We start from the raw sequence: 18,431 nt of genomic DNA, 5'->3' as shown, positions 1-18,431 counted from the left end.
TGCAAAAATGTAATATACACATGCAAGCTGAAAAGATCTTTTTTCTAGTTTAGGGTTCCTGCCAAATTTCTGAGCTCTATACCCACATTTGACACCTGCAGTGCTAAGCTGAGTGCTTTAAATGATGAAGGCAATAAGCTCTTGTACTGTGTGTTAAGAAGCATTTTCTAATTGAGAGGACCTTATGTGAAGTTTTTACTGAGTTTTGAAGTTCCCTCAAACTTCCTTGTAAGCTTTTAGTACAAGCCATAGTTGGACATACTGACGTGATCTAGGCTTGACAGGCCTTGTAAATAGGGGGTGTGTTGCCTCCTATCACACTAGATGACTGTTTTGTTGTTTTTGCAGGTTGATATCTTCATAATGACTGAGCCATCTTCGGGTAGGTGGGTGTACTTTGACACAGAAATATCCAACAGCAGTGGCCGGATATCCTACAACATACCCAAACAGAAGAGACTGAGAGTTGGTGTGTATCCCATCAAAATGGTGGTCAGGTAATAGCTCCAAGCTGGAACTACAGCTGTGGTGGGTGGTTGTAATCAGGAAGACACCGAGGTGTGTAAGATTGAAGGGGGTGCGGAGGGAGATTTTGGTCAGTTAGTTATATTTTCTTGGTTTTGTTGTCAGCTTAGATTTGAAGCAGTGATCATCTGTTTATTGGCCTGTTTGGAGGTGCCCAGGCCAATGGGTTTATCCCTATTGCAACACAAATCCTCAGTGCAATTCAATTTAGGAGCACTTGGTCTTGCAAAATATGGGGACTGGATGACTGTAATCAGTCTTCTTGTGGCAAGAATGTATGACTTGGGATATTTTGCAGCCTGTTCGTTGGGGAAAAGATTTCTGAAGGGTATAGTTTTGTGTTCTTCAGACTGGTAAGAAGCTTTTCTTATGGAAATTAACAGTAGAGGATGTACTGCCTTGCTCTCAGCCACCTGTTTATCTGTTGATGTCAGGCTGATCAAAAGAGTTACCTTGATTCTGTACTCAAGATCATGCTTATTCTAACTAGGGAAAAAGAGGGGGAAAAAAAAAAACCAAAACAAAAAACAAAACCAGCACCTGAAAATAACAATTCATTGAAGTAAAATCAGTCAGGTCTCCTAGCTCTCCAGCATTTCTTAAAAATCTCTGTGCTAAGTAAACCATGAGGAATGAAGATGCATGAAATAAAATTTGTTGGCCTGGGTGCAGGACTGGGGTAGCTGTGCTTTTAAAAAATCTTATGTTTAATAAAAGTCTGGTTTGATTTAGTACAGAGTTTTAGTTTAATATTGCGCTTAGAATTAAATTGCCTCCCCACTTAGGAAGTAGCTTTACAGCTTCCTTTGAATCCCTACTTTAGAGGCTAAATCAGTGGGATGAATTTAGCTGAAACAGAATGTGTTGTTACCCACCAGTTAACCAAGTCTAAAGTCAGTTTACAATCTCATGTAGTGCTAGTTGAGGAGGAAGAAATGTTTTACCTCAGTGTAATAGAACAGACGATCAATTCAAGAAAAGAGAGTTACTGAAAAATGAGTTAAGGTGTATTCAGAAGTTATGCTCCCATGGGCTTTTAGACTGCAGGAGTAAGTTTCAAACAGGATTGAAAGAAATTGCCCTGTCTTTGTTCATTAAGCTGTGCACACATATTGTAAGAATCTTCATCACCAGATATGAATTTCTAGATCATACAATAATAATCTTTATAAAGGAAAGAAGATGTGGTCTTCAGATTACATTTTTTAGGGAACATGAGGTCATGGGATGGTAAGAGCTTCGGATTGCTTTGTGCTTTATTAGTGTCTTAACATCCAGAGCTCTTGGGAAAAATACATCATGAGGAGAAGATTGCATTTCACATGCCTTTCCATGAGAAAAGCCATCTGATTGCATTTCTCTTTTGGTTTAGGGTGGGGTGGGCTTTTCTTTTTTTTTTTTTTTTTTTTTTTACTTTTCTGGATTGGCATTCCCATTGTAATTTACAAGGATAGAGGGATGGGTAATGCTCGTATTACCAACTGTTCACCTAATGGAGAAAAGCTGATTTGTCTAAGTACATGCTATAAAAGGTGCATATCAGTTCTTCCCTTGTAATTTCTAATAATTTGCCAGTAACTGTAGACTGCTGCAAAAAAAAAATGTAGCTAATTTCTGTGTGCTATGTGAGTATGTACATGTATGTGCACATATATAGCATTCATGTCTTATATGTGTACATATATAGACATATATATACACATATATATAGACAGATAGCATGTTTGAGTAGTAGTTTGAGTACTTCAGGATGTTTTGGGTTTTTTTTCCTAATTCTTTTAGGTATTTATACACATGTGATTTCTTATTAAAGTCAGCTTCCAAATTTCTCTTTGGAAAGCTATTTCCTAAACGTCTAAGTTTTAATTGCCCCACATAGGACTGAAATCAGAAGCCCTATTTGACGGCCATTTTGAAGCTGTAGATCCAGACAGATCCAATTTCAGGTCTTAAGTAGAATGTGCAGAAAATATATTCTGACAGTTTGCTTTTTAAATGTATTTATTGCTTTGACCCTCCAGAGGGGACCAGAGCAGTGCCACAAGTTACCTGACTGTGCTTCCCCGAGGAATGGAATGTGTTGTGTTCAGCATTGATGGTTCATTTGCAGCAAGTGTTTCAATCATGGGAAGTGACCCCAAAGTCCGAGCTGGGGCCGTTGATGTTGTCAGGTAAGTGAGGTTTGCACACTTCACTTTTTAAATCTCTGACTTCCTGTTTGAACACAATAGGAAGGAAGAGGGCAGAATAGGTTTTTTTTTTAACTAAATAAACATCAGTTCTTTAAAGGCCAGGATTCCTTGCAGATATATTTCTATATTTGCTTGGACATCAGATGTGCCTGATTTTCAGAGCAATGCTATGGTTTACTTTGAAATTTTTAGTTTACGATGCCTAAAGATTAAAAGTTGCTTCTTGTGCATATGGCCTTAAAGTATGTACAGTGAATTAATAATGATTCCGTATGTTACTGCGATTAGCAAAGAGTGCATTTTGTGTTTCACTAACTTCAAATAAGACATATCTCTACTTCAAAAATATCAAGTGCCATCAATGCAAGAGCTTTTTTTGGAAGAAAAATCAAAAGGCCTCTTAATCCATTCTTGCAAGTCTGTTAATGTTGCACTGGACAGGGAAATACAGCTCTCATTTTGGAACTTGCATGGGAATGGAGGGATGTCAGTTTTCAAGGGTTTCCACTCCTTACAGCTGAAATGGCAGGAAATCTCGTTAAAGGTTTCAAAGGTAGCAGGACTTGATGTGTAGCAAGGTCTATTCTAAATACATTTTTAAATAGCTCTCATATTTTATATAACATATTCTGTAAGAATCTCTCTTGCTTCCTTCCATCTCCCTCAAGATGTAGACATTGTTACTTAATTTCTCGACAGGAGCAGAGACTTAGGCATGCTGCTTTCCACTTGTTGAAGGATAATGTCCGACTTCTAACTGGCTCTGTCCTGAGCAAAGAAATGCTGACCTGACCTGTGGGTATTGTTTCTCTTTCTGCACCTATATAATTTACCTGCTGTTTCTGATAGGCATTGGCAGGACCTGGGATATCTGATTATCTATATTACTGGCCGTCCAGATATGCAAAAACAGCGTGTGGTTTCATGGTTGTCTCAACACAACTTCCCACAAGGGATGATCTTCTTCTCAGATGGACTTGTACATGACCCACTGCGACAAAAGACCATTTTTCTCCGGAATCTCATGCAAGAGGTACTAGAAACCTGTTTATAGCCTTAAAACATTTTTCCAGAGAATGTAATTCAGTGAAGTTAGAGATCTCCCTTCCCTTTGAATAGTAAATCTCACTGGCCATCACAAAGTGGTTTTGCCATTCCTCATTCCTTTTCTCACTTTTTAAAGAAGGAGGAAGGCTGATAAAACATCCAAAGGGGCCTCTTGGCGTGACAAATAAATAAATGAACTGCTTGTTCTTTTCTGTGTGCATATCTGTAGTTCTTGCTGGCACGCAGACAGACAGATTTAGCTTTCTGTGGTTTACAGAGTGAGGTTGTTAACAATGAACTCATCTGCTGCTTCATTGCAAAACAAGTGCCACCCTTGTAGTGCGTGGTGTTCAATAGAGTGGTCACTTTGGAAGTAATATTTGTTTCAGTGCCACATCAAAATCTGTGCTGCATACGGTTCCATGAAGGATATTTCTGTGTACAATGTCTTGGCTCTGTCACCATCCCAGATCTACATAGTTGGACGATCAACAAAGAAATACCAGGCGCAGTGTCAAGTAAGTAACTCTTGCTACTCAGTTAGGAAGTTGTAGGGGGACGAGGAAATGCATGCTCGTGAATGCATACGCAAATGCGCGCGCACACACACACACACACACAAAAGAGCAGAGACGATGTTTTAGAGAAAGAAGGGCAGTTGGTTTCAGATGAGGCATTTTCTGGCAGGGTGAATAGTAAAGAGAATTGAGTCACAGGTTGTATCTGCAAGCGCATGCATCGCATATTGCTGAATGACAAAATGGAAGAGGTCGCTGAAAAAAAAAGTGAGAGGAGCATTAGTACTCTGTAGGTATCTAACTGGGATGCCAAAGATAGGAACTTAATTCCTCATAGAGCTCATAGGTCGAGGCAGCAGTAATTTGTCATTCCATTTCTTTCCTTCCTATTTCAGTTCCTCAGTGAAGGTTATGCAGCCCACTTGGCCTCGCTGGAGTTCAGTCTCCATTCACGACCCAAAAAGAACAACTCTCGGATGATCTTGAGAAAAGGCAGCTTTGGCCTTCACTCCCAGCCTGAGTTTTTGCGCAAGAGAAACCATCTCCGCAGGACTATGTCTGTACAGCAACCTGACCCACCTTCTTCGAACCCCAAGCCAGAGCGTGCCCAGAGCCAGCCCGAATCAGACAAAGATCATGACAGGCATTTCCCCTCCGTTGCTTGGGTTCGAGGTGGAGTTCACAAATTTGAATCTGTCCCCTAGGAAGCTTGGGAATATAGATGTTGGGTGCACCCCATTAAACTTGTAGGCATGCCTCAAAGATAATATTTAGGCAGCTTCAAACTAAGAGATGTAGAGAGGGAACCTGTACCTAGGAGTCTTCCCTGCTCTGGAATCTGCCTTCTAACACCAACTGGGGAACTTCCAGTTTGTTCCTCTTGATATGTTTATTGGGAAATTTTAAAACAATCTAAAACTATCGCAAGTGCTTATAACATCAAAGCAACAGAAAATACTTTGGTTATTTTTTACAACAGATATAATAAAATGTGCAATAAGAGAAGAAGCTGTAACAGGCTGATTTTACTCAGAAGGATTGTGGTATCGGCTAACTAGCTGCACCCAAAACAGTATAAACAGTAGGTCCCATAGGTTACAGAGAAGGTTTACACTTTAAACACTAAATTGTATCTGTTTCCACTTCACTTTCGATAGAGCGATACACTTGCAACGGAAGCAGAGGTGGGAACTACAATAATGGGTGGTCAGGATTTGTACAGCAAGATGATTTTTGGGTGCCTTAAACCCAAGATTTCCTTTCAGCTTACAGTGTTGGTCAACAGACCCCAACATGGGCACTTGTGTTTGTGTGAGGTGCTGGATATCAAGTAAATGGGAGAACTCCACTTATGAACCAAATCATAAAAAAACTTCATGTTAGAAATAAATGTGTCTGCCACAGTTTGAAGCAGTTAGTGTTGCTGTATACAAAGTAATGTGCAAGCGTACAAAGATCACGTTGTTTTGTGGAACTTGGTGACTGTGCAAAATGTGTGGACTACTCCGAGTAAGGAGATGGCTCTGATCATCTCAGTCCGAGAGACAGAGCCTAAGAGGGTAAGCTAAAGGGAGCCCTTTACTAAGGGATCTGCAAACTTCAAAGCAATCACTTTTTTCATTATTCTAACTAGAATCTTTAAACTGGAGGAGAAAAAAAGTAATGGATTCCTATGGGTAAATTGTTTACCTTCTCATGCTTTATAGCAACTGCTGTGTTAAGACAATCTGTAGCATTCAGAATTACAGCATTTGAGCTTCAAAGAATGGACGTGCCAAATTACAGGTGCCAAATAGACATTTTCCTACTGATACAAATTTCTCTTGGATCTCTCAGTGAACTTACTAGAAGAAAAATGTGTGACATTTTCCCTAAGTGGTAATATTTTTGAAGTGTTGTAGTTAGTTTAACATAGTAGCAGTCTGCAGATATTTCCACTGCACTAAATTCACCAAGAGAGCTTTCATGACTGAACTGAAGCATGTTTTAAAACCTGCAATGAAGTTACAAGTGCACATAAAAAACCTTTTCTTTAAAAGTTAAAACCAGACTATTGACACTGAGAAAGCTTGAAGTCAATAGGAGATTTGTCAGATTTGTTTGTTATTTCAGGAAGTTGGGGCGGAGAGGGTGTCGTGCCTTCCCCTCCCTTACTTTCAGGTTTTCCTAGTCTGTAGCTAGACCAGAAACAGTCTCTCAACAAGTCTGTTGGTTAATGATTTTGAAAGTTGACATGTAAAGCAAACAAGAAATGCACTGGCAAACTAAGACAGTGCAGAAGTAAACCTAAGTCTATACTCCCTATTCACCCAAAAGTTTCAGTGTGCTTTTTGAAGGGTATAGTAATGTGGCTTTTGCCTTAAAAGGCAGCAAAGTAGCTTATGAATGGAGATCTTTGATAGACATTACTTGGCAAAATTGTTAGTTATCTATTTCAAACTTCCTGAAAGATCTCTGGCACATCAGTAATTTGGTTTTTATGGTGCTTCCTTTCAGGGAAGGGGTAATCTTTGCTGAAGATTTAGGAAAGATATTAAAAGTTTCATAGCTCACACTAATTGGGAGCAGGTGACTTACATTACAGGGAGCTGGGCTTTTATACTGTTGCCAGGTTAGCCAGTTACAAAAGCTAAATGAAAGATATCCACAAACCACATTGAAGCAGTCTTCAGGTTTACAGATGCTTTCCCAGTAGTATCACACCTAGTTCTTTAACCCACAAACTTGGAGGAATTATTCTGTGTTCTGTCCTGGCCCATTGTGTGTATTAATTCTAATCACATAGTCCATTTCCTCCTGTCCTCTGCAGCTAGGAGGAGATTGCACGGGTACACCAGAATCCATTTCCCTCCAGTCAGTTCACTGTTAGCATGCTCCTGCTTGTTAGTTTTAAATAGGCATGGGAATCCAAGGCTTGTGAGGGAGGAACTCGCTAGGCAAATTTTAAATTTGCTGAGGGGACCTAAAAGCAACATTCATTGATTGCAAAGTTCTTTTTAAGCACTGGGTGTTGTGTAGCATGTCTCCTGACAGTAATCACTGTTCCTGCTGCAAAGTTCAAGGCTAATGTTGCTTTAGCCATCTACCTCTATCATCCAAGAGACTCCAAAATCTAATTTTCATTTTAAGTTGCAGTAGTAGAAAGGCCTACTTCCTTTCAAAAGAGGGATCCGTGTGTGATTCTGTGACCGTATTAAAGGAACTAGCATCTGAGCACAAGGTTAGAGAAATCTCCTAGGTTGTTAAGGTCTGTCTTTTACTTTTGTGGACACAATGTCATTTTTGCAGGGTACTATGTAATGAAAACTCTGGTTTTGTGTATTTCTATTAATAACTGGGTCACCTTTACAGTAGTCACTGTGCTGGCTTCTCTTAAGAATATTATGAGCTAATAATAGTAAAACAAATGCTAGTGTGCGTGTGCATGATTTAGAGTGGTAACAATTTCCAAATTTCTACACATGGTATTGAAATCAAGCTGAAAATATTTTCCTTAACTTCGTTTCCTACAATATATGAGAGCTCACGTGGCCTTTGCATAATTCCAACACTACTTACTGCTCAGGGATAGAATGGTTTATCTCCTGATCACATGCCTCCAGCTGAGCACTTTAGCAAATAGTGATACAGGCATTAGCTTGGACGTTACAGCTTCATGTTAATTAGGAGCTGATCTTCTCAAACATCAGATGCCAGATGCATTTGTTTTGGAAGCAGTAGCCAGTTGCCTCTAAAATGGTAAAACAACTTCTGTTGGAGCTGAGAGTATGAACAAGATGAGTGTGATTTTAGACTTCTCACAACTAGGCTGGCAGTTTAACAAATATTCTGTGGCAATGACTGGGGACCTCATGCATGTTGAACCACTAGTGTTTGTGGGTTTTTTTTTTCCCCAGCTATGCTTGGAGCGATCCCTGAGGTTTGCCTGATGAATCACTAATTTTATAGCATAATTTTTCAATCATGTTTTCTCTTAAAATATTTCCTTCTGGTCAGACTTTTCATTTATACAGTTGGTCCACATGAAACTGCATGCAGTGGTTCATGGGCATTCAGTTTGCAACTGGATTTCAGTTTTACTTGTGCTTTCACAGAAGGATTATCAGTCCTCCTAAGCAGGCCATTTACTGAGGATAAGCTTGATCCTACAGTTGTCTTATTCTCTTATTGCAAGTCCTCATTGCTGCAGTCTCTGTGCAGTCAGCACTTAAACTTTACAGGCTACGGAAGTGTTAAAGCATACACCGAAGGGAAAGGGACAGAGAAGTCAGGCGGGAATAGTGGGTGCCCAAGGAACACAGGTTAGAAACATCAGCAGTTTCAGCACCTTTAGTGCCTCCAGTTTGTTACAGAAAAGCACATTCTCTTAAGCTGCTGAATGGAGGAAGCATAAGTGTAAAACACAAAACTGTTATTCTGGTGGGTGCTAAGGCAGCAGTGCAAGTGAGTGCAAAGTAGGCCACAGTTGGAAGCATTTACTTTTTTTGCCCTGTTGATATGGATCCAGTTTTCAATTACTGTAAAAAAAATGGCTGTGATTAATAGCAGTGGTAGACTTATCTGCGATATTGTGAAAACACACCTTCACAACTGTGGTGTTTTGTTTTTGTGTGTGTATGTGTGTGTAGCTACTGAAAGACACCTTAAGTGAAGTTTTGGTTCTGCTTTCACAGCAAATTTGTAACCAATATACTTTAAAAAAAACAACAAAACAACAACGGCTGTTTATTCAATTTTGTTGTCTAGTTAGGTAAGTTTGAAAAAAAGATATCATTGTATAAAGAGTGCAGCATATTCCACAGACCTGAATAGTGATGTTGATCCAAATCTGCTTGTTTTGAATAACTTTTTCTTTTTTTTTAAAGTGTTTGCGTACACTAGTACTCTTGGAACAGATTCTTGCTTGACCAAAGTACTCCTATTTAGTTTTGTGGCATGGTTTATATCTATTCAGCATAAAATTTTGTTAGGTGTAAAAATGACATGGCATTGATAATTCTTGTTCGTTGGGGTTCATGAGAGCTGCCATTTTGATTTGTTTATATGAAAATAGAGTCTTAATTCTTACAGATTACTTCACTTGTTCCTCTAGTACCTAGGGAAGTCACTTCTAACCAGAGAGTTAAAACTTTCACTGGTTATGTAGAAGTGGAACTATCAGTAAACTAGAGGAAAAAAAATGACACATCTTAATCTACTATTAAAATAAGCAGAACAATGACACTATCTGAAAGCTCCACCATTCTGCAAAATAGCCTTTGTTTGCCATTATTAGTGAACAAGTTGTCCCATTTATACATTGCAGTCTTTAGGCCAGGGCACTACTAATGTGTGTATTTAAGCAAATCTCCAATATTTAGAGCTATAGTATCATCATGTACTTCACAGAATAAATTTAGAATGGAAAAAAAGAAATTTTTCCTTCTTTCTATATTGTTTCCTGTCTTAAATTTGCTAAAAACTTTGTTTATAAGCATTTTTATTAATACCTCACATCAATAGGTACTTTCGGGTTTTTAGATTTGTAAGAGCAACAATTGTTACTGAACAAATAGGATTTTCCCCCCTCTCACCACAGAAAGGTGAGTACATCATAAAAGTACTAGATGATTGGAATGTGGGCACCTTTTTAATAAGCTCGTTGGCTTAATAGTGGAGAGAAGAAGAGATTGTACACTGCAATTTCATCATTTTTCTGATTAGAGCTTGAAATGTGGGATCTGAACTCAAGATTTCTGCAGGGAATTGTTCATTTCAGGCATGCAGGGGAGAAAGGGGCACTTTTCATCCTGATCTGGAGCTGGTACAAGATAGAATTCCCATAAACTCAAAACTTTCCAACTTAACCCCTCAGCCTCTCTAAGAGCAATGATTCCTCATGGTCTGTGTTCATAGCTTCAGCAGAAATTGTGGGTTTAACAAGGTAATTTGACTGCCATGATGTTTAATCACTCAAGTGTAAATATAGGTTCCTAAATTCAGTCCCCCATAAAAAATGGAAGTAATAACACATTTTTTTGGATGAAAAGAGCTCTTTTTTTCAGAAATAAGAAATGGCCTGGAGCAGCTAGAATCCTGTGCCATGGACTCTGGAATTGAAGTCGGGTGTTGGTATTTCCTCTTTCCCCCATTTTAGTTCAAGTCCAAGGTAAGGGGATTACAGTTTACCCTCTATTTGTATTTATCTCAATAAGCTATCTTTGAAACTGGATATAATTGTGGGGGATGGGGGAACATGAAACAAATTTGACAGTTCATGTCTCATTTGTAAGGATGTACAGAACTTATGGGGGGCAAAGAGAGAAAGAGAGAGGCAGATTTACTGTGATGTGCTGGGAGATGGTATACCAGAGATTACAACATTGAAACATAATTTACACATCGCAAGCTTTAAAGGTAAGGTTATTCTGGGAGGACTCATGTAGGGCCCACAATGGCAGTCCTCTCACAGAACCCCAAGCCTTCTGCATAACTTATTTTGCTATTTGCAGGGGAGGGAAGGGGGCAGTCCACTTAAAACTGAATTCATACAAGGAAACTTACTAGATGATCTTTTAAGGTCTCTTCCAACCCAAAACGTTCTATGATTCTATAAAGTTGAAATTGTACATGTTCTTTCAGTCTATGGTTTTATTAAGTGCATACTTTTAAATATTGTTTGTCAGTGAGAAGGTTCTATCTGGTGATGAATGTTTATATTTCTTATGGCTGCCTTGTAAAGATTCAAAAATGTACAATAATGAATTTCTTAATATGAAATAAGGAGTAAGATTTCTACAACTGGTATAGATTTTGATGTGAGCTGGTTTTTAAAATCTTATAACAAATTAGTCACTTAAATAAAACCTTCCTTGCTTTACGCAAACGGTGTCACTGATTTTTCTTACCAGTGATGTAGGAAGTATTAGATCATCATTGTACATGTCTTAGTAGCCAGTGGAAACAGTATAAATAGAGGCTGTTCAATACATCCGACTGTCTGAAATAATACTTAGATTGGAGGTTGACTTTTCACAAAACTCCAACTGTCCTTCCTTTTGAAAAGTCATGTAAGAAAATATTTCAGTAATGAGACACCATCTTTGTGAAAGCTTTATAGAAGTAGTTTCAGTACATGCAAAGAATAACTTCAAGCTACTGTTCCATATAGAAAGGTGGTTTAAAAAAAAAAAAAACACCACAACACAAAAAACACATCAAGAAATAACACAAGCTAAAGTTCTCAGTCATCTGAAAGCCTGGAGGTCAGGATTGTTTTCATGTTTCCAGGCCTCATTAACTGTTTCAATATTTTAAAACAGTCTAGTTTGACAAGAAAAAAGAAAAATCGGGAGCAAGTTTAAAATCAATACTTACACATAAATCAGAATTGAACATGACTGCTTCCCATATTTATACTGAATACCATTAAAATTTTAGTAGTTCCAGTTTTACTAAATTACATGTGCATCTTAAAAATTATCAAGTAGAGCAAAGTTTCCCAAATCAATCTTTTGTTTGAAGGTTCATCTTAAAGCGAATGTTATCTGAGAAGTTTGCACAAAGCTGCTACCATGGAAAACAGCCCTGATTGTTGAACTCTAGAAGCTTGAGAAATCCTTGCTTTAGTTTGAAAGACTAAACTTTGTTAAACTGAACCACCTACCAAAAAAGGCTTGTCAAATGAATGTTACTTTTGTAAAAAATTAGAAGCAAAATACAGGTATCAAATGCTTAGTATACTTCATCAGATAAAATACCTGCACTGTGATATTATGTTTAACTCAACTGCCAAGATGCTATTTAAAGCAGCAGCAAGAAATGACATAAAGTTGCTCTGATTTGTCTGGAACCCAACTATTTAGGATAGGATTAGTTAGGCTAATCTAATAGCAGTCCTTAAGGCCATGAATTAGAGTCCTAATGTGTCTCCTCTCTTGTGGCATGAGTGACTCCACAGAAACCTGTTGCTTTGGAATGGCAGTTGTGGTCAGAACTCAAACAAGCCACTACTGTTTCATTAACTGCCAGTTAAATATGATGCTTAACTTGTATATAGAAAAAAATTGTTAGGCTTTCAAAATAATGGACCAGTACTTTCAGTATGCAAGTACTCATACTAAAACTCAGGGCAATTGGATACTAGTCTAAATACTACTGTTACCTATGATCACCCTTCATAAGTCTGTGGCCCTTGCTCTGGCCATTCCTACTGGTCAGTTCAACATAAGTTTCAAAGTGCTTATTGCCTTATGAAAGTCACATTCAAGATGGTCCCTCATCTCAGCAGGAGCTAATACACTGTGGTACAACTTGGATCCTCTCGTTCACTTGAAAAGAGAAAGCAAGGGAAGGGAAGTCCTGAGCTGCTTTGTCAAGAAAGATTATAAAATGTAATGGCTTGTTCAATGTATAGAGTGCACCCTTTCAAGGGCTACACAGAGCTCACCTTTGTGTGCTCATAAACTAACAATAGTTACAGCCATGTCTGTCTAGGTACCAAGTGCTTGATGGAGTTTCTTTGCTCGCCTTCCGATAGCTTGAGAAAGTTTCTGAGATCAATGTGTAGACTGTAAGTTTTGTGCCATTAGATAGTAGTAGTTTGATATTGCCTGCAGAAGAACAAGACTGGCATTAGCAGCATGAAGTCAGTAAGGTTCTTTAACTGGTTGTCACACAAATTGCTGGAAAACTGTTAAATGGGAGCAAGGAAGAGGTCTGGGATCTGTACACTTTCTATAACAGTTCTAAACACTAGCAAGAAAATACTTTGTTACCTTCAGTGAGCATAAATGGCAGTACACAAATTAAGTACTGCAATACTTTAACTAGCAACAGGAGTATTTCTTGTGATATAATCTAATTCATTAAAATGAAAAACACTAGAACAATACATGGAGCTGGCAACTATAAACAGTTTGAGATCAAGGTTTGTTTCATCACGGAAAAGATGAAAAGGGACCTGTAACACTAAAACTTCTGGCAATTGGATACCAGAACAGAAAGTTATATGCAAGACTGTAAGGGCACCTCCAAAAAAGTTTATTTCACAATTATTCCAGTCCGCAACCTACAAACCAGCCAGTCACGGAGCACATTGTATGCATCTACATATGCAGGAGAACTGGACCAAACTGCTTAGTGGAAGCAGTACACATCACTGTTTAAACCTTCAGTCAAGCATTTGAAACTGCTGTCATTTTTCCTGAAATGTTACAGCAATCAACTTCTTACACCTATCTTTGTTGCTAAAATAGGACATAGTATTCAGGATGTAACTTTCCCTTTAACAAAAGGAACACTTCCAACATAATGGGTGAAGAGATTAATGTCACAGTACAGATCTCAGTGAAGGTAATAGAGGCATTTACCTGGTAACAGTTCAATGAATTGACACTAGAAGTGATGTTTAGAAACTTACAGCAAAGAATTCCTGTTCCTATCCATTTAGGTACAATTGCTGTGTTTAAAAATGCCAGCACTACAGGTATCAAGTGCTGTTATTGTGATAGCATTGTCTTAACTGCTAAGACAATGTTAGGGATGGAAAAGAAAGGCTGTAAAATTAGACAGCTCAGGGTAATGGTTTGTTCTGTCATGCTTTGTGATCTTCATTAGTAATCAGTGAGAACTGAGGTTGAGTGACAAAGACATTAGTACTAGTAGTTTTCTGGTCTGGGGTGAGAAAAGCTGCTGTTTGCATAGAAACCCAACTTACGGTTCATTGCGAACCCACAAGGTTTCACTAATCCACAATGTAGAGGTGAAGTTTTACAACTGCACAATGATCTGCTGTAGCAGAGACAGCCACAGTGAATATAAGGGAAGAACCCTGTGGTTCCACATAATACTTTAAAGAAGCATGAGTTAATAAGCCTTTCTCTCTCCAAACAGCAGGTTTTCTCCCCACAGATGCATGCAGGTATACACAAGGTAAGTGAACCACTACTTTACCTGGTTGATACTATCTTCAGTTACGAATGAGAGAAACTGTCATATCACTAACAGATGAGAGAATATTAGGAGTGAGATTTAGTAAACTTTCAATGGATATGATCATTAACTTAATACAGGATTTAACCTATAGTTATCTAGAAATGGTCCCATTTGTAAAAATTGAATTTTTGGAATTATGTAGGATTTTAAGCCCTTACCTCTTTGTAGATAGAAGTACTTAATGCTAAGCCCTCTCTAGAGGGTTTTAGGTTCTTGACATTTAATTATTGAATGCTTGACATCGAGTGTTCTAAGAGAGGAAGAGGTTTAGGGAATTGCCCTGTGGCAAGACTTCTGACCTTTAGTTTTTACTGTCTTAATATGCCTAATTCAGAATGACATATCCTTTACAAACACAGCAGCCTACCACCTCATGGATGAACCAAGATGTATAAGAGGTTTCTGCATCCTCTAAATTTTTGAATTATGGGTTCAATGGACTATTTGTTAACATAATGCTACCTAATAAAAGGATTTTCTTATAAATGTGCAGGCACCAATGACAGCATCAGTGCAATGGGATTCCTCCCTCCCTGCCCGCCTCCCCCACCTGGATTGGCACCTCTTTTAGACAGAGGCAGGGAGCTGCTGATCTCACACAAGGTCAAAGGTAGGCTCTTGCTGGGAAAAATCTGATTTCCACAGCAAGAAACCTGAAGACAAGGAGAGCATTTGACAGGTTTTAGAAGTTGCAATTCCAACTGCAGATTTAATCTGCACAGGTATCTTGAAGAAAGACAGACTCTGCTACATTACAGCTGAGAAAGTTCTGCAACTATTCCTCATCCTGACTTACAGGGATCACTTAGCCTGCAATTGGCAATGTCTGAGTGGGAGCTAACCTTCAGGAATAGGATAGCAACCTTCATATCTTGCCTTTCATCTTACAAGATATTCTAATCACAGTAATTAAAAAAAAAAAGGGAATAAGGTTTACAAAAGAACATGGCTTACATCTTTCTGCTGGCAGCAGCAGGTGATGAATACGGGCTTTTCAGTGCTGCTGCTCTTCTTGATCTCCGGAGGGAGACAGCATCTTTACCAAGCCAGGATGAGAAACCCCTCCATTCTCTATGCTCTGACACCCTTGTTGGCCCAAGCAAGGCTCTTTTGCTGGATCTTGGGGTGCCTTTGGAACTGGCTGCTGGAGTAACACTCTTCTTATGGCAAGGGGTTCGAGGTGTAGTACTTCTTTTTTTGGTAGAACTGGTTGCACAGCTTCTGCTGATGGATTCAGCTGGAAAGGTCACCATCAAGTGTATTGGGGTTTGGCAGGACTTCTGTGTTTTCTGAAAGAAGCATTAGACGGACATGTTATGCTAAATAAACTCAATTAGCCTAGAGTTTGGAACCAGAAAGACATGGAACATTTGAGCTGAATGCCTAGCTTTCATTCGCATATCAGGTTTAGTCTAGCATGAATGCTTCTCAACCCTCTGTACCCATTTGCACTGGAGGAATCATTTGCTCCCCCGATCCTTGAAACTTGTCGTATGTTCAGCAGGCATTGGAACAGAGCTCCTGCTGCTCTTATGCAGGAGAGAGCGAGGCTCCCTGACATATAATTGATGTAGTTAACATCAGAGGTGCAAGCTCGAGTTTGCTACCTTGCTACCATCTAGTGGTTTTTGTCAGTCCAAATTTAGATCGACTATAATGAAGAACATGCTAATAAATAGTATGGGTACTATGGGAAAAGGAGTAAAAAAAAAAAAAATCCAAAGCGCTACACATTTCTCAGAAACAATTCTTTGCAAGCAATGGCAGTCTCTACCCACCCTCCTCCTTGTGAAGGCTGCTCTGCCATACATGATGAAATACAGTAGGGGAAAAGCATTTATTTAGTAATAAAATAAAAAGTTTTGATGAAACTGTGTCTCATATTTCTTCTTTTCACCTTCCTCCCTGTTCTGCCAGATCCATAATTTGCCTGTCTATACTTTATCAAGGATATTAAAGATTTTACTAGTTAGTAGCTATGAGACAACCATTACGGTGTGCAAGCATATGAGATAGACTCTCTGGAATACAGCATTCAGTACAAAGTCCAGAAATCTTAGCACTGAAGTTGAAGCAAAAACTATATCCACACTCCACTGCAAAGGCAAAGTACCTGGGACACTGTTCCGAAAGCATTTTTTGCTGTTCTTTTAATACTCTGAAGAGTTTCGCACTTCTGTCTTGCTTCCAGACTTTCCCAAGTTGGGGTCTTATGAAAATTCAGCTCTAGTTGCTTTAATGGCAGTCGCTTCCTTAGAGACATGCGGATGGTATTGAGAGAATTCAAAGAAGCCCTTCTCTTGAACTTATTGGGTACAGGGCTCTCATTCTCATCAAAGTCAGCTAGGAGCTGGTGTTTCCGCCAGGCCATTGTTGCCTTGACATTTTGGAGCACAGATACCATCTTGTTCCAATTGTTAGTCAACCTTATTTCTAAAACAATCAGAATGACAGCAATAATTAGACAGAGCAAGGTACAAAGCAGTGTAAAAAAGGAGAAATGGAAATTGTTATACAATGCATTCAGTTACATTTGCCTGAAACAACAAAATCGGAGCTGAGCAGACTTTTACTTGGAGGCTTGAAGGAGAACAGCATTGATTTCTACAGCTATTTAGGTCTGTGCATGTCCATGAAGAAGTCTAATACTGCATTTCCAGCACTGGACAACAGACCTGGTGAGCTATGAGACTCAAGCTTGTGAGGTAGAATGCTCTGTAATTGCAAGTTTCTTGTTGGTGTCTCAGACTAAGGTCTCATATCCCAAATTTTTGTCTTCATTAATCAAAACAGCCTTTCACTGCCAGACAAGCTTACACAGCTGCTACTGTCTCCTGCCTGAGTTGCTAGCTGAAGGCTCACACCTAAGTCACAGTTATGATTGTGGATACATAAGTCCTGAAACGGACAGGATTGTTACTGGCAGAAGACATTGGTCAGAAGGGCTAAAATGCCTGTTATGTATATGACAATTTAAACATAAACATATATATATATATGGTTTAAATTCTTCATTTTCACTAGCTAGCAAGCTAAGATACCACTAGCAAATTACTTCTAAAAAGTAACTGAAATGCAAATATATTTTAGCAATGTGAATTGAGAATGAATTAATTTTACCAATACTTCATTGGAGATTACTGTTAATAAAAAAAGCCGGGAGGTCTCTACCATCATTATAACACATATTAGGAAAGCCTATTCATATCGCTTACGATCACTGATCTCCCAAATTGTCTTCATCTCTCACAAGTGTCCTTATTTGTCAGAAAGCAATAAGGCTTATTGAAATCTTTTAATCCTGAAGGTGTTTGGGATATTAACACCTTTAATGCATTCCTACACGTGGCAACAAGAAAAGGCTAGTAATCGGGCAACCAGTCAGTTCTCTTACTAGCTCACAGCTTGTCCAGCTTCCTTTTGATAAACTGCTAACTACTGCCCATTAATTTACGGCTAGGAAATATTACTCGGGGGAAACGCCCAGAATGGAGGGCGTTTGCAGTGGAGGGATAAATGCAACCCAACCGTCCCAGGGTTGCGTTTATCTGTTAGCAAACTGGCATTGCACAATACAACGCGGTGCTCCAGTTCATCGGGAGCCCGCGGCAAGACTACAGGCAGCTTCTACGCCAGGCACCTTACACACGCCTGTGGCGGTACCGAGACCGCGCCCCTGGCGCTCATCCAAGCAGTGTACGCTGCTCGGGGAGGACGGCGCTCGCCACGGACAGGCGCCGCCAGAACCGCCCGTACGGCTGCGGCCTGCCTAACAGAACCGGTTCTGCACCGCGGAGCTGACACGGCGGCACAGGGCACGCCCAGCCGACACCGTTATTTCGTCCGCCAGGGACGGCTGAAACAAGTGCGAAAGGCGACGCCGAGGAGGAGGCCGGCTCAGGCCTCTCACGCGGCCAGGAAATGCGGGCCGCGACCGGGCGGCGCCGGCAGCTGCTCGGGACTGTACTCACTGCGACGGGCGCGACCGGGACCGACCTGCCGCCGCTCAACGGGAGCCTCCTCGCGCCTCCGCCGCCGCGTTTGAACGGCGCAGCGCCCGCTCCGGCTCCCCGGATTGGCGCCGCTGCCGCGGCCCGCCCCCATTGGCTGCGCCCCTCGCACGCGCGGCGGCCGTTACACGGCTCGGCGCCTGCGCATCAGCTGCGGCCTGCGC

At 39.9% G+C, this 18,431-nt stretch overlaps 2 protein-coding genes across 4 annotated transcripts in view; one reads left to right on the top strand and one right to left on the bottom strand.

The window, feature by feature from the left end:
- The window catches only part of PITPNM3 (PITPNM family member 3), a 145,728-nt gene extending 140,041 nt beyond the window's left edge, over positions 1 to 5,687 (top strand). Inside the window, exons 16-20 of the mRNA XM_075168175.1 lie at positions 349 to 497; positions 2,547 to 2,696; positions 3,567 to 3,750; positions 4,154 to 4,282; positions 4,678 to 5,687. Coding sequence (XP_075024276.1) covers positions 349 to 497; positions 2,547 to 2,696; positions 3,567 to 3,750; positions 4,154 to 4,282; positions 4,678 to 4,986 — 921 coding nt within the window. The 3' untranslated portion in view covers positions 4,987 to 5,687. The remainder of the gene's footprint in view (positions 1 to 348; positions 498 to 2,546; positions 2,697 to 3,566; positions 3,751 to 4,153; positions 4,283 to 4,677) is intronic.
- PIMREG (PICALM interacting mitotic regulator) lies at positions 2,649 to 18,405 on the bottom strand. 3 transcript variants are annotated; one of them, XM_075168191.1, is made up of 4 exons: positions 18,229 to 18,405; positions 16,371 to 16,690; positions 15,212 to 15,546; positions 2,649 to 2,739 (listed from the first exon to the last, which is right to left on the bottom strand). In XM_075168191.1, the coding sequence occupies exons 1-4, from the start codon at positions 18,359 to 18,361 to the stop codon at positions 2,724 to 2,726; spliced, it is 804 nt and encodes a 267-aa protein (XP_075024292.1). In that variant the 5' UTR covers positions 18,362 to 18,405; the 3' UTR covers positions 2,649 to 2,723. The 3 variants fall into 3 exon arrangements, with proteins under 3 accessions (XP_075024292.1, XP_075024290.1, XP_075024293.1); XM_075168189.1 differs by lacking the exon at positions 2,649 to 2,739 and adding an exon at positions 8,881 to 12,873 and having other exon boundaries at positions 18,229 to 18,402; XM_075168192.1 differs by lacking the exon at positions 2,649 to 2,739 and adding an exon at positions 8,881 to 12,873 and having other exon boundaries at positions 18,254 to 18,353.
- Positions 18,406 to 18,431: the final 26 nt, after the last annotated feature.

This window comes from Calonectris borealis, chromosome 19 (genome assembly GCF_964195595.1).
Source record: "Calonectris borealis chromosome 19, bCalBor7.hap1.2, whole genome shotgun sequence".
NCBI lineage: Eukaryota > Metazoa > Chordata > Aves > Procellariiformes > Procellariidae > Calonectris > Calonectris borealis.
Note: the sequence above shows the minus strand (reverse complement) of the source record. Positions and strands in the feature narration are given on the sequence as shown.

What these genes read in the sequence shown, in the direction of transcription:
- PIMREG (XM_075168189.1), bottom strand. Translation starts at nt 18,361, where the DNA reads ATGGGGGCGGGCCGCGGCAGCGGCGCCAATCCGGGGAGCCGGAGCGGG. An exon ending in CTTTCGGAACAGTGTCCCAG is followed by an intron (nt 15,547 to 16,370) that starts GTACTTTGCCTT and finishes TGCTTCTTTCAG; the next exon opens with AAAACACAGAAGTCCTGCCA. An exon ending in GCTGCTGCCAGCAGAAAGAT is followed by an intron (nt 12,874 to 15,211) that starts GTAAGCCATGTT and finishes GTTCTTCTGCAG; the next exon opens with GCAATATCAAACTACTACTA.